The sequence below is a fragment of the Asterias rubens genome, chromosome 1 (genome assembly GCF_902459465.1).
Source record: "Asterias rubens chromosome 1, eAstRub1.3, whole genome shotgun sequence".
Lineage (NCBI taxonomy): Eukaryota > Metazoa > Echinodermata > Asteroidea > Forcipulatida > Asteriidae > Asterias > Asterias rubens.
This window is the reverse complement of record NC_047062.1, coordinates 16,424,268-16,438,075: the sequence shown is the minus strand read 5'-3', so window position 1 is coordinate 16,438,075 and position 13,808 is coordinate 16,424,268. Positions and strand designations below refer to the sequence as shown.

General features: G+C 36.3%; 1 protein-coding gene across 8 annotated transcripts in view; it reads left to right on the top strand.

The window, feature by feature from the left end:
• Nucleotides 1–13,808, top strand: part of LOC117288372 (nesprin-1-like) — a 210,338-nt gene that overhangs the window by 173,638 nt on the left and 22,892 nt on the right. For all 8 annotated transcript variants that reach the window (XM_033769230.1, XM_033769267.1, XM_033769236.1 and 5 more), the window contains 4 exons: nucleotides 638–831; nucleotides 1,324–1,456; nucleotides 2,029–2,664; nucleotides 9,427–9,593. In XM_033769230.1, coding sequence (XP_033625121.1) covers nucleotides 638–831; nucleotides 1,324–1,456; nucleotides 2,029–2,664; nucleotides 9,427–9,593 — 1,130 coding nt within the window. The remainder of the gene's footprint in view (nucleotides 1–637; nucleotides 832–1,323; nucleotides 1,457–2,028; nucleotides 2,665–9,426; nucleotides 9,594–13,808) is intronic.

Genomic DNA, 13,808 nt, shown 5'->3' with positions numbered 1-13,808 from the left:
GCCATTCAACCTGTAGAAGCCATATTACGATACAACCTGGGAAGGGGCAGCATAGATTGGGAAGGGGTCATCATTGATTGATGAGCGGGTCACGGTCAATTGCCTGAAATATTCCTTGGGTTGCCATCCGAATGCCGACCGCTGCTCTTAGTTTGGATATCTAATTACCAATTAATAAATTCTTACATGTGTTATCAAATAACATGCTGCGAAAAAAATAAGAAGTAAAAAAAAAAAGTAAAAAAATGCCTCAAGTCAATTTTTAATACTGTAATTTAATATACCAATATAAACCACAAGGGAAACTGACTGGGTAAATTTTGAAATGATTTTTGGGGTTGAACAAAGAACTGACTAGAGTGGGATTCGAACCAACGACCTCCAGCACGTTAATCCGGAGGTCGTTGGTTCAAATCCCACTCTAGTCACGTTAATCCGGAGGTCGTTGGTTCGAATCCCACTCTAGTCAAATCATTGTTCAACCCCAAAATGTAATTTAATATATTGATGGATTTGTGTTTCTGTTCTAAGATGAGTTTTTCTTTTGGTTATGAAAAGCAATGCAGAATTTCTACCTTAAACCAAAGAATGAAATCTAAAATTTAATGACCTACATGTATATTAATCTTGTCTGCAGCTATTTGAATCTGATATCTTCAACCGTCAGCAAATCTTGTTCTCGATCATCAACGACGGTCAGCGGATGGTACAGGAAGGAGACCTGGATGACCCGGAGGAGTTCAAACATCAACTGGATCAGCTGAGTGAGCAGTGGCAGAGTGTGATCCGAAGGACCGCCGTTAAGAAAGACGATATTGAGAAAAACATCAGGTAAAGTTTCTCTGACTGTCGTCATAAAAAGCCAGTTTCTAAAGACAAATTGAAGATTTAATAGATGGAACTTTTGCATCGGGGATGAAAAATATTATAGGGTGTATACGAAAAGAGAAAAAAGAAACTTTGACAGAAGATTTTAACTTAAATGGCATTCACATGCTCCAGAATTTATGCTCCAGAGTTTTTTAACGACAGAAACCATTTACAAAACATCTTGGTTCCAAACAGTTTTGTGTTAATAATGTTTTTTGTTGACAAATGTAGCGAAAAGCCAGATTTCATACTTACTTTGTGGTTTTTGTGTAAACTAGTGACAGAAACCATTTGAACAAATCTTTGTTACAAATGTAGGAAATAGAGCATCTAAAACTTATTTACACATTTTTTTTTAAATGCCACTTGGTTTATATGAACAGCCAAAGTTCATGTGGTTGCTTGAACATTTATTGATTGATTAATTGAGTTTGAATGTGATTTGTTTAATAGAGAGTGGCAGTCATATCATCAGATGTTGAATAAGATGCAAGAATGGTTCGACGAGATAGAAGAAGAAGTAAGAACCTACGAGATCACGACCGCTCCACTCCAGAGAATCAGGAGCCTTGCTGACCAGGCAAAGGTAATCTCACCATTTACTTCTTTATCTTTGACATTGAAGCTTCAATTAAGAATCTACTTTTAAATACCTGGGGCCAATATTTATGGGGCTGCTTAACAATGTGATGCCCCAGCCCTGTCATATTTACACGGCTGCCCCACTGGTCTGCGGCCAGTAGACCATCGGGAAACAATGATAACTCGTTTGTAATTTTGATTTCACACTTTTTTTCAAAGCTAACATACTTTCCAGAAGTGTAGAGACAGTTTGACCAAAAGAAGAAAAACATTAGTATTAATTTTAAATTGTTTTAACGTTAATTAGTGTGTGTTTATACTGTCTAACTGCAGTTTGTTGAATAAGATGCAGTAATGGTATCACATTGTGTAGCAATACATTGTATCGGATTAGGGTTTTCTCTTCAGGAAAAGTTTGCTTACTACAAGGTAAGGGGAAAAAAAGAAAAAAAGTTGTAATTCGTTTTTGGTGCTCATGATACATTTAATTTGTTTTTTGCTCGAACTGTTTGGGGCTGTCGGAGCTGTACAAAAACTGTTTATTTAATATCATGCATTATTTTCTTGTTTTTACAGGGTACTTTGAAGTCAGTTGAGTTCCAAGAAACACACTACCTCTCATTGAACGATGCCGGTAAATCCCTCCTGAGAAACTCAGCCCGTCCAGCTGCTGAACAACTCAAATCAGAACTCACCAGCGTGCAGAAGAACTGGCACCAAGTGACCACCGGTCTGCGGAAGAACACTCAATATCTTGAAGGAATCATTGGTCAGTGGGAAGACAGCGATCAGCTGATGGACGAGATGCACTGTTGGTTGCGGACGAACCGGAAGGTCTTGAATCAACCTTTACCCCAGGATTACGAAGAGCTCCAAAAGGGATTAGAGAAGTGTAAAGAGATTGAGAACTCGTTTGACGCTACGAGTAGTAAGTTGGATAAACTCAGACAACATGAGTGTGACCTTCAGCCGACTGTCAGTCCAGACGACATGGCTGTTCTGAGCGAGCGCATCGCGCTACTCACTAAACAGTGGGATGAGATCCACCATCAGACCCGGCAACGCCGTCGACTAATCACGGACAGGCTTAGTGAGTGGTTAGTGTTCACGGAGAGATACAAGGAGTTTTGTGATTGGCTGACGCAGATGGAGGTGAAAATTGCACAGAATGGTGAGCACAGCATTGAAGATCTGCTGTTGAAGTTAACTGAGGTGAGCTGGATTTATATGTGTTTTTTTAGTTTTAGAAGAAGATGTTTAATTTTTTTGTTTACAGTCATTCAAATATTCTTGCCCTTTAGGAATACTTGTGTGAGGTGTTAATTGTATAGATGCTCATGTATGTTTGGGGAGAATTTAAGAAGTTTTTATGGGAGACTTGGATCTTTCTGCTTGTCATTACAAGGGGCACCAAGGGGCATGGGGCCAATTGCCTCTGTGAGGTATCAGGCCAGATACTTTTTTACAAGTTGCGACTTTGAAAGTATCAATTGTGACATATTGGATTCCAGGGTTTAGCCCTTGATTTCACTTCGACTTGTAGGGATTGTCGACTAGTTACTGAATATCATTTCTTGATTTGTGCTGCTGAAAATCTTAGGCATTAAATTATTGTTTGAATACGACAGAGCTTTGCCCAGTTCCCTCGTTCGGAAAACCATTTATACAAAAATATAAAAAATATGTATGTATTCATTCTCTTTGGACGTGTCTGAGGTGATTTTCTCGTATATGAAGAGGTTATCAGACTGACTAACAAATATCCAGCCTCAAACTTACAATTACTAAATTGTCATTCTGCTTTGATAAAATTCTACTATGCTGAACTATTTTCTCAGCCATGACTGGGTTGGGACCATTCATTGTCCAGTGGACAGTGGACTCAGTTTGTATTGTCATGGTTCAATTCACAGGTATGGGTGGTATTTGATATCCAATTTACGGTGGGCTTACTGTACATGTAGATCTTGAAACTTTAAAATGATTTAATAAAAGGGCGTCCAAGTTTGCTGGAAATTTAAACTCTGGGTTTCCAAATTGTTTACTTATAATACATTTACTTGAGTTTTGTGCACAAATCTTCACTGTTCATATGAAAGGTACTTCCCTCAATTCAGAGGGAAAAACTTAACAGAAAGAAATGATTCTAGTATAAACTTCATAATTAGTAAGCTTTCAGGCCAAAACTTGAAAAATAAGTGGTTGTTTTTATAAATAGTCTCATAGTCAGAGCACTTATTAAGAGTTTCAACCATCAGTGTTCAATACAAATTGGCTCTGAAACGTTTCATCTTAACTAATTTTCTAGGGGGTGGGGAAGAAAATTGCGTTTCTTAGTGACTCAAACATTTTTTTTGTTAACTTCCTCTTATTGTTTTTTTAAATGTATCACTTAATTTCTGTTTTGCAAACAGACATTTTAAAATTTCTTTCAACCAGGTTGATTTTTTTCCCCAATTAATGATAGTAGTTATTTCCCACTTCTTGTAATCTTCAAAAATTTATTTCCTTACTCACCTTACTAGGTGAATCTTTTAAGAAGCAAAACAAAACATTTTATTGAAGGGGATTGTAAGCATGTCATTTTAGATAGGAATTAATCCATCCATCAAGATGCAATTTGGAGGTACAAACGGAGATGGCTCATTCACCCATGACATTTACAATTTTTTACTGATCACTCATTCCTTCTCAAGTACCACCCTTGGGGGTCACTTTCAAATCCGTATAAGCTGCAACATTACACTCGCGTACCATTTTAATTCTCAAACCACACATTTCAGTGGAACAATAAGTGTACATTGTTGGCTCAAGCAAGGCGTTACAAGTAATCAATAGTGAACACAAAATCTGGTTTGACCCTTTCACTTTCATTGTTATTTTTCTCAAATAGTATTTTTTTGGAATACCGATCTGGTTGGTTTAGGCCTTTGTAGATGATTTATTTTGATTGTGTGTGTATGCACAAGGTCTTTTTACACTTAAAATTCTAGACGATCACAAAATAACTAAAGTACGGGCAGTTTTTGCCACTGGCTAGGATTTCTGTCATGCTGCGTTTATGTGAGTAATTATTTACATGGGTTTCACCCTTGTTTCTCTATCCACCCCCCCCCCCCCACACTTTAGGGGACTAGCTAAAAGTGTACAATTTTATTCCATTTTGTATGGTGATTTTTGTTTTAGTTCTTTAGACTTTGGAAGTTGGGTCACTGATTTAGTTAACTAATGTTATATTTTTTGTTGGTGGCCAGAAAGTCAGAGTCTTTCTCGAAGGCTAAGGTACAACACAACATAGACAGGAAGCAGTCTAGTGAATAGAAATGAACAGCTAAACAAAAATTCAAAACACTGTATTTTGTATAAATGTTTGAGAAAGTGCAGTAAACAAGTGTGAATGAAAGATGATTGGCACTTTACAGTAAAACAAACCCTTCTGTTGGGCAGCAAAGTTTAAAGCAACAAAGTTAGATTCCAAGTGTTTGTCAACAAACCTTCAACCTGTGTCCCAATTCCTGTCAATAAATAGAACTTTGGAATCTAAATAGTTCATCTTCACTTGGGTATCCCTGATGGGGGATCAATATACATTCTCAACGTGTTTACCCAAAGGGTACAACTTTATCAAACACAGTAAATAGAAATCTCCCAACACTCACACAGCACCCATGCGTCTTTGACCATGCAGGGAGTGTGACTAGAGCTTTGTGCTGGCATTCCCTTTAGGCCTGTTAAGCATCAATAGGAGATTGAATTTCCTGTGCATGTACTTAGTTCTGTTGCTGTTGCTGCCCGGGATCGGAGTGAGGTAACTGGCTCAGTAATATGCGTAGGTACACCACTTCAAGATGTACGCTAGGGCAGCCATTTTGAGTATTTTTGTCTTGGTGGAAGGGGTCGTTGATTAATTAAAGGAATGGAGTATACTTGTGGTGCGTTTGATTCAAGGAGTCATGTCTTGATGGGGTAAGTGTCTGAGATGATGCCAAGTATTTATAGTTCACATCAGTAGGTGCGAAGTGTCTTCCACACAGTGAATACAACCTGCATTAACTTGTTTGTTAAAACTCTTCTTTGTTTATGTTTTTTTTTTTACTGCTATCTTCCAACCCTGCTAATCTGTTTTTTTTAGATTCCTCTCAAAATCAAAGTCCAAATGTTTCAAAGTTAAAGGCAGTGGACACTATTGGTAATTACTCAAAATAATTATTACCATAAAACCTTACTTGTTGACGAGTAATGGGGAGAGGTTGATAGTATTAAACATTGTGAGAAACGGCTCCCTCTGAAGTGCCATAGTTTTTGAGAAAGAAGTAATTTTCCACAAATTTGATTTCAAGACCTCAGATTTAGAACTTGAGGTCTCGAAATCAACCATCTAAACGCACACAACTTCGTGTGACAAGAGTGTTTTTTTCTTTCATTATTATCTCGCAAGTTAGATGACCGATTGAGCTCAAATTTTCACAGGTTTGTTATTTTATGCATATGTTGAGATACATCAACTGTGAAGGCTAGTCTTTGACAATTACCAATAATGTCCACTGCCTTTAAATCAAACTGTGGTGGCAGGAAAATAACTGCAGTTCATGCTCGATAAGGGGATGTTTCGTTGTTGTTGTAAAGGCAAGTAAGTTATTCCTTGGTAAAGTGCATCACGAGGGCAATGTAAATGTCTACTACATGTTTCGAAGGGCACTGAGGCAATTATGACTGGGGCATGAAGCCAAATCCCTCCATAGCCTCTGTGCAGTATCAGGACTGAGATTTTGTACCAGTCATTGTGTTCTTTCCTCATGCTATAAAGAACAGTTTAAAAAGGAATCACATATTTTGCTCAATAAAAAACTTGTAGCAAAAGTAAGGAAATAATTGTTTTAATCTGGAAAAAAGATGCAGTTTGTGAATGATAAACTGGATAAAGACTTTTTTTAAACAAATATGGCATACAAGAAGTAGAAAAGTAACTCCAGGATGATGTTTGTGTTCATCTAAATTTTTTAGTTTTTAGTTAAACCAAAATTCAGATATACATTTTTTAGATGACCCACCCAGCTGGCCTTGATTGAAGCAGAACCCGTATGTTTAGTCATTTTTTGCCCTGATCCCTAATTTATGTATCTGACCACTCTCTACCTACATGTGTAAGCAGATTATGCATTAAAACTGCCATGCATCATTTCATAGATAGCTGTTATGCTCATATAAACACAGACTGACTGCTGCAAACCAAATTACATATTCTGGCACAAATTTCCCACTCACTAAAAACACGAGCTGACATATCTTTATTTGTGGAACCCCTGTGAAATAATGGCGATGGACTTTTGTTCGGGAGTTCAGGTCAAAACTTATCTCTTGCAGTTGAAGTTCTCTTGAAACTTTGCTTGGTTGTTGATTCAGTGTTACATTCAACAAAATGTGGGTCAACTGATGCCGTGCTTAAACGTTGACAATCTAAACAGTGGTACGTTCATGAGTATAGATGGTCATATTAAGTGCAGGATGGTATTTGGAATGAAGCAGTTTCTTCAACATACATGTATGTGAGTAAAACTGTGGAAAATGTCGATGACCGAGAAGCATATTGCTGATTGTTTAGTCAGGGTACTAGATCTCAATGATTTGAATGTTTATTATTATTAGGGCCTGGTTACTTGGTGTTAATGGCCTACAGGTCATCAATGTTTTTGTTTTTTATTTGTTTAATTTTTTTTACATATGATTGTAACTATAATCTTATTTTGAAATAAATCCAAGAAATACCTTTCATTCTAACCTATTAAAGTTCAGTTGCATCACTTTCTATTACGGCTCCAACCCCCTTTTAATTTGATGGAAGGTTGAAATGAGATGTTGAAGATGATTTAAGACGATTGGGAGTAGGTAGTGGGTATAGGTGGATTGTGGTCCTTTCTCTTTGGGTGGACACAGCACTGAGGGAGCTATTAAATAAGGGCCCCTACCTCCTGGTGGAGAGTCTAAAAGTCATTGCATTGTCAGTAATGGTTTAACCATGGTTTAATCTTGAAGAGATTTAATTCTATCAGGTTGTTTGGATTTGCTGTTATTTATTAAAAAATTTGTGAAGATTGTTTGTAGTGATCCGCTTTTTTGATTAGTTTTTGTTGGATCTAAAAACAAAAACTTGAAAACCAATATTTATTGAGATGCTTTTAAAGGGAGGGTATACCTTTGGTTATTACTCAAAAAATCAATTACCATAAAAACTTCCTTAGTAAGAAGCACTGCAGCTGTTGATAATACAATTTTGATAAACGATTCTCTTCTAAGGATTCAAAAACATTTCAATCTGAGAAATATATAGGGTTTTAACGATCAAACGGTTCCAAAAACCACAAGAAAGGTAGTCTGAATGATATAAGGAAAAATCATTCTTTGGTCAATTTATACTTTAAAGGCAGTGGACACTATCGGTAATTAATCAAAATAATTTTTAAAATAAAACCTTACTTGGGAATGAGTAATGGGGAGAGGTTGATAGTATAAAACATTGTGAGAAACGGCTCCCTCTGACCTGACGTAGTTTTCGAGAAAGAAGTAATTTTCCTTGAATTTGATTTTGAGACCTCTGATTTAGAATTTGAGGTCTCAAAATCAAGCATCCGAAAGCACACAACTTCGTGTGACAATATTAATTTTTGGTTTTTACCCATACACCAATGTGTGTTAGCACTGTATACTCAGTACTTTCCCAGGCATGTTATTCGGGTGGGATTCGAACCCACAACCCTTGCAATTCTAGAGCAGTGTCTTACCAACTAGACTACCGAGGTTGCCCGGCAGCTAGAGGCAGTTCGAAATCCTATGTGTTGGCAGCGGGTACCGCAACGATATAATAGATGTTAAACTTGCATTTAATTTTTGGTTTTTACCCATACACCGATGTGTGTTACAAAGTTGTTGTTTTTTCCTTCATTATTATCTAGCAACTTTGACAACCAATTGAGCTTGTGTGACAAGGTTGTTTTTTTCTTTCATTATTATCTAGCAATTTTGACAACCAATTGAGCTCAAATTTTCACAGGTTTGTTATTTTATGTACATGTTGAGATACATTGTGTCTTTAAGTAAGCATCATACCCATGTTTGACTATTTGTTGCTACAGACTCTGCCACCAAGTAATTTCCACATTCTTCTAATTATTGAAAAATAAAACAAACATCAATATTAGCATGATGACAAATGCAAGTTGACATTTGAAGTGGTATTAAGCTCCATACAATATTTCCTATCAACGATAGAGACTCGATAATTAAGTCCTTCATTGTGTAGTACTTCCCATTAATAATTTAAACTCTCTTATAATCTTGTATAATTTCTGGCGTAATGGCCTTCCGTTACAGCACCTTGAAGGTGAATGTATTGATTGAATATTACTTCCAGTATGGAGTCAAATCTCACTCAAGTATAGTAAGATGGCTTGTGAAGTGCGTGCTTCTACAGTGAACAACTTCTCTCATAGATTAGTTTTCAATTTGTGGCTGAATAAACTGCAAGTCTTGCGTTTATCAAAAACAAGAAAATACTTGAATGGAAAATTATTTTCTACAAAATGAAATTGTCCTGGTAAATTCAATTGATACAAACTCTTGAACAGATAACTACCCATAGCAAATTGTAAAAAAAAATATAACTTCAACTTTTATATAATACAAATACTTTGTTAAAATAAACATTAAAACAAATTGAAAACTTATTTTTTAGAAACCCCATTTGCAAATTCTGCCTGAATTTGTGTGACAATATTACACGTATGTTTAATGACAAAAATTATTTTAAGAAATTAAAATTGTTAACAAAATAACTGGTAACAGAGGTCAAATCGTATTCTCCGGTTTTCTTTGTAAGTTTGTTAAATTTATTTTACTTATATATTTCATATATGTATAGGGCCAAAAAAAAGCAACCGAATTATAATTCAATGTCTGACTGTTTTTCTTGACCACCAGGCCTACCAAGAGGAGATAGACTCAGCCGAGTTGAGCAAGAACCAACTGTTGGAGTTTGGGAAGCGTCTGATTGTAGCTAGCAATGAAGCTAGAGCCAGTGATATCGAGTATAAGTTAGCCAAGTTGACTGACCGCTGGGATCATCTCATGGACCTTCACAGTGCCAGGTAAGTTCAATTTGTCCAGTTTCTCTTCTTTTTTCAAATAGGGGAATTAAGCCCGGTTCATGCTGCCCGAAATGCAAATGCGAATGCGACGCCAATTTCAGCATCACAAATTCGCAACAAACAATTCGGAAGAGTTGAGCTGTAACATTCGCTGTGAAAACAGAGCTGTGATGTAAAAATTCACATCGCATTCGCACGAATCATGATCGGACTTACGGGTTTACCCTTAATGTTTACAGTGACTAACTAGCGGGACCAGTGAGCTTATTGTTTTTTTAGTCTGCTAGTTTCTCCCACTAGTCAATATTTGAGAGAATTTTGACTGGTACGCCGGGTTAGCATTTGGCCAGCTGACAATAGCTAAGGGAGAACACTGGGAATATGACCACTCAATACTGATGAAAGATTTCATCTGTGGAGAATTTTAAACCTGCCCAAAAAGTTTATCATGGCCTAATGTTTTGACTCTGATGGCAGAGCCTTTCTCTTTCTCTACTTATTGACACTCTGCATATTCATGGGGCTTCATCTTCATTTGTGGAAAATACCATTACCTGATTTTTGTGCAGTCAAACCCAAGTTTATGTGACTGCAAAGCCTTTTTGGCCTTGAGCATGCGGGATAGGTTTTTATTATTTTAACTTGGTAGTTGCCGTGTAAGGTAATAATGCACTGTCAGTTAATAAAATAAGTCAGAATAAAGTCATAAACTTCACAGGTTAATGAATCTCATTTATTTGACATTAAAATGTCATTATGACCGCTGAGTACACAAGGTTTCTATCTATCAAATTCAACATGAATAATACAGTGTCTGGGAATTACATAGTTCTTTGTGGAATTAACATTTTCTTAAGTGTACTGACTAGAAGTGTTCAGTTGTTTGTTTCACTTTTATTGATTTATTTTACATTTGGAATATGCAATATTAAGATAAACAAAGATAGCATTGTTTTTTCTCGAAAAAGATAATATTGGTGAAACTTCTGAAAGACAAAATATTGTGAATGCTCAATCGCCATAGTATTTAGTTTTGCCAAGAGGCTACTGTAAACATACCACACCGGAGGACAAGTAAAAAAAAAATGTTTTAATGTTTTCCTTTTTGTAACTTAAATAATGTAACCTTAAACCCATGCTAAGGAAGGTGCAGTGTCATGAATAGCGATCAGTAGTAAGCAGTCAATGTTTTGCCAACATTACCATCGCTGTGTCATATCTTGAAATCTAATTTGTCAGCTTGACAGGGCATATGTTGACATTTATTACACCCTGTGTAGAGACATCACATCTGACAGTCAAATCATAACCTCAGAAGATATCATCTTATAATCTGAACGATAGAGCAGTGAAATTCCAACCCGTTGGGTTCGTCCGTAGCTTCGACAGGATAAAACCTTGAGACCCTGCGGTGATACAGTATGCCGTTGAATATTGGATTCATTTCCAGCTTTATTAATTTCCAAGCAGGAGTTGTTAATACAGTATCTGGGAGAAGATTCCCCTTTGATAATCTCTGTAGGGTGCTATTTTTTTTTTTAGCTTGTTTTGTTTTGTTATAAAGTTCATTTGGGGTTGAACAAAGAAATATTTACTGGAGCAGGGGGTTTTTTTTAGCTTGTTTTGTTTTGTTATAAAGTTCATTTGGGGTTGAACAAAGAAATATTTACTGGAGCAGGGTTTTTTTTTTAGCTTGTTTTGTTTTGTTATAAAGTTCATTTGGGGTTGAACAAAGAAATATTTACTGGAGCAGGTTTTTTTTTTTTTAGCTTGTTTTGTTTTGTTATAAAGTTCATTTGGGGTTGAACAAAGAAATATTTACTGGAGCAGGGTTTGAACCTGAGACCTCTGGATTATCACTCTACCAGTTGAGAAAAAAAAAGAGAAAAACATTGCAAATATAATAATAATAATAATAAATAATATTTATAGAGCGCCTTTTACAAAAGTTACAAAGCGCTGTACAATAACTACAAATAAATACAAATTATAATAACTATTAAAGCTTTATAAATCATAGAAGTAAATGAGTATTTAACATGGCTTTGAAGGATTCAAGAGAGAATATTGCCCCAGGTATGCGAGTTTTAGTTTGAAAAGGTTCACTAGCTCAATATAGTTCAGGACAGTTCTTTTCAGAACTAAGTAGTGCCCTGAATTCTGAATTCAACTACTCTTCTGAATTCAACTCCTCGGCAGTAGAATAAAAAAGCAGGTCCAAGTTACCAACATCTGAACAGCAAAGTAGATATACACACGGTGTTACCGCAAACCGAATATACATTGATACCTTACTTTGCTATGCCTCTAAACTCAATATAAACTTTCATTTTGGGGCCTTTCTTTGTGGAGCTGAGACAAACTTATCTATTGGTATTGAAAAATCAACTTGACTAGGTCTAGAATCTTTCAGAGAATTTTGCTTATTTCATTCCTGAACAACTCTACATTACATGCACATGTGAAACTGTCATACTATTGGAATTTAACAAAATATAACAAAATAAGTAACTGTATATGTGATTTTACGTGTAAGACGTGCCATTACCATGGTAACCGAGATGTAAACATACTCCTAGAGTTTTGAATTGAGCCCAGGGTTTGTAAATAATCGGGGTCGTGACCTGCTTGTGAGGTCACATCAACAGGTGTTAATCTGTCGCATCTTGGAGGCAGGCTAGATTGGTATTGAGTGATGCTTTTGGCCCCAACTTGGCAATGAGACGGTGTGAAATGGAAGTTCCTCTTGTTGACTGAAGTTTTGCTGTGGGCCTACTTGACTGGGATACTGTGAAACAGAAGGTCTTGTTTGGGGGAATATCGTTACACTCCCATTCCACTTCTCTCAGCACATTTCTTTGAATTTAATTTACCACATGATTTAATTCATTTAAATTCAATGTTAATTGTTCATAAAATGGAAGTTTGCTCTGTCGAACTTGCTCATAACAGTACAAATATTTTTTTAAATTACAGAATAGCTAGGGTTTTCTGGTCTTTAGTTTCTATCAATTGTAATTTTGTACTTTAAATTAATGTTTTGCTTTGAAGTGAAGAAGTTTCTTGACTTGAAAGAACACTCTTCACACCATGCAGCTAACATTTTGCGAGAACTGAACCCATCTCAAGGAAATGTTTTGTCTTGAATTTGTGACATCAAATATCCCTTCACATTGACATTTGCGTGAAGTTTGAAATGCAGGCTTAACCATCACAAATATATTGAACATTGAATATCGTGGCCAGTTTGTGACATCAAATATCCCTTCACATTGACATTATGAATAAGCTTGAATTGGACTTTACTTTTACATATACTGAACAGGTGGAAATTGTGTATAAAATATCTACCCAGTTTTGTTTTGTTTAAGTGGTTTTTGTTGCAATTCATAATTTTTTTATATACCAGCAAAAGCTAATACGTTGCTTGAAATTAGTAACTCAACTGTATTTTTGGTAGGAGTAATATTTTTAAAATGGACAAAATTTAAAAAAAGATGATCATAAAACTGGATGAGGCAGTATAGGTAATAAAATTTAAGAGATTATCAAAAATTTATAGGTTCCATAGGACTGGTCAACTGACTTTTTCACCATATTCACTTCCTAGCTACAACTACATGTCCATGCTCATAAAGGAATGTTTATTTATGTAGGCTTTGGGGGTTGCGAAGATTATTTGTGAGTTACCATGACATTGTGCTGTTGCATGCATGGAGGAGGTTTGTTCCGCTGGTGTTCATTCACCTTTTGACCTGCTGCCAATATCTCAGGCCATTAACATCAACATCAAAACAATCCACTGCATAAATTGCTCAAGTCACCCAGGCTTAAAAGTGAAGTTGAAAGAACCTAGTCCCATAGGGGTCTTGGTAGCCAGGGCAATCAGACAGCGTGGGGGCGAGGTTTTGCACAACGGACAAGTGTAATTTACTTGTATTTGTTTGTGATCATTGGGTTGTTAAACGGCATTGCGTCCCGAGTATTAACGGTGAACAAAACAGACTCTCTGTTCCTCATTACACAGCTGGTTGAACTATCTCTATGGTTGTAGCTATTCAGATGTATAAATCAAGGTTTTATTCAAGATGCTTTTAATAACGACACGGTGGTTGAGCTTTTGACTCTCCTGCTGTGATTTTCCAAAATCTGGACTGGACATTTTCAGGCGAATAGAAGCATGGATAGACGACGAGACTCGTATTTGAAACTATT